General features: G+C 36.5%; 1 protein-coding gene across 1 annotated transcript in view; it reads right to left on the bottom strand.

The window, feature by feature from the left end:
* Positions 1 to 390: 390 nt before the first annotated feature.
* Positions 391 to 1,491, bottom strand: part of LOC106813810 (FGGY carbohydrate kinase domain-containing protein-like) — a 12,009-nt gene continuing 10,908 nt past the window's right edge. Inside the window, exon 15 of the mRNA XM_014818037.1 lies at positions 391 to 1,083. Within this exon, the coding sequence (XP_014673523.1) occupies positions 1,005 to 1,083 (79 nt within the window). The 3' untranslated portion in view covers positions 391 to 1,004. The remainder of the gene's footprint in view (positions 1,084 to 1,491) is intronic.

The raw sequence follows: 1,491 nt of genomic DNA, 5'->3' as shown, positions 1-1,491 counted from the left end.
ATAATTGGCCAGTGATTCGTTTTACAATGCACCCAATTTGTGCAGTTTTTGCTACGTTTTAAAAGCACTCAACTTTGCTGATTGTGTGGGACCAATTAACCTTTTCTATGTTCGCACTGTGCAATATTTTGACGTTATGCTGATAAATAGGGAACTACTATAACCATATCAACCACATACGTCTCAAGGAATTATCAGTATGTACACTATGTGATATGGATACACCCAGTAAATCACTTGTGTTACATTAGATACCTACTATCCACTTGTCTTGACTTTTGAGGTTTGTACCTTAATTTAGAGCACTTATTGTACATATTTTGAACACTGAGGCATGTTTGTGTGGTGTGTAGCCGACTACATATTATCAAAATGATAGCAAACCCAACCTGATCATTTAAATAATGATTTCATTTTATTAGAACTTCAAAAAAGATTGTAAACAATTTATTACTCTATCGTTCTACTAGCTACCAGTACCTTGCACTGCAATTTTAAAGCCAACTTGCTGCATAATATCAACCTCAAATACTAATAGTTATGTTATATATATTCTCACTACCAAGTTGAGTAGTTATTTGTTGAAAAAATATGCTAAATATCACCCGTATTTTTAATACTCTTCTACAGTAACAGTTCATTGATTTTACGAACCATTACGTTTTTTATTTAATTTAGATACCGATTATAACATACCTAAATGAACTTGAATATAAAGATTACATAAATCATAATTGTCATCTCATAACATTCATAAATCATCACAATCACAAATTCTTATCGTATAACCTCCTGAATAGTAGAGGAGCTGACCATCATATATATTCTTCAAATCAACTATTAGAACTACGACTACTACTACTACTACTACTACTACTACTACTACGACTACTACTACTACTACTACTACTACTACTACTACTACTACTACTACTACTGTTGCTACTGCTACTGCTACTGCTACTGCTACTGCTCATGACGTCATCGTGTCAGGGGTCACGACCTCAGCCGGCCATCGTGACCTTGTACTCGTCCTGGTGCTTCACCATTTGTGTAAACACTTTGTACTTCTTCTCGTGGAACCTGTTAAAATATATGTATACAATTACGGTTTGCAACAATGCTATAAACATTTTTGAGATGTCTAAGCCCCTTGCTTCCCCCACTTAGCAATCCGTTCCTAATCAAACCCGCTTATCAAATCTTCTTTTATCAGAACCCCCCCCCCTTATCAGTCTCTCTCTCTCTCTCTCTCTCTCTCTCTCTCTCTCTCATCAAACATTCTCTTATGAAACCCTTTCCTATAAAATCCTTTCTTATGAAACCCTTTCCTATAAAACCCTTTCTTATCAAAACCTCTCCTATCAGATCACACCCTTCTTTATCAGAGCCTCTCATCACATCCTGCCTCATCACATCCTGCTTTATCACACCCTGCCTTATCACACCCTGCCTCATCACACCCTGCTTTATCACACCCTGCCTTATCAC

The sequence above is a fragment of the Priapulus caudatus genome, unplaced genomic scaffold, assembly GCF_000485595.1.
Source record: "Priapulus caudatus unplaced genomic scaffold, Priapulus_caudatus-5.0.1 Scaffold828, whole genome shotgun sequence".
In the NCBI taxonomy this organism is placed as follows: Eukaryota; Metazoa; Priapulida; class Priapulimorpha; order Priapulimorphida; family Priapulidae; genus Priapulus; species Priapulus caudatus.
This window is presented reverse-complemented; position numbering and strand designations above follow the sequence as displayed.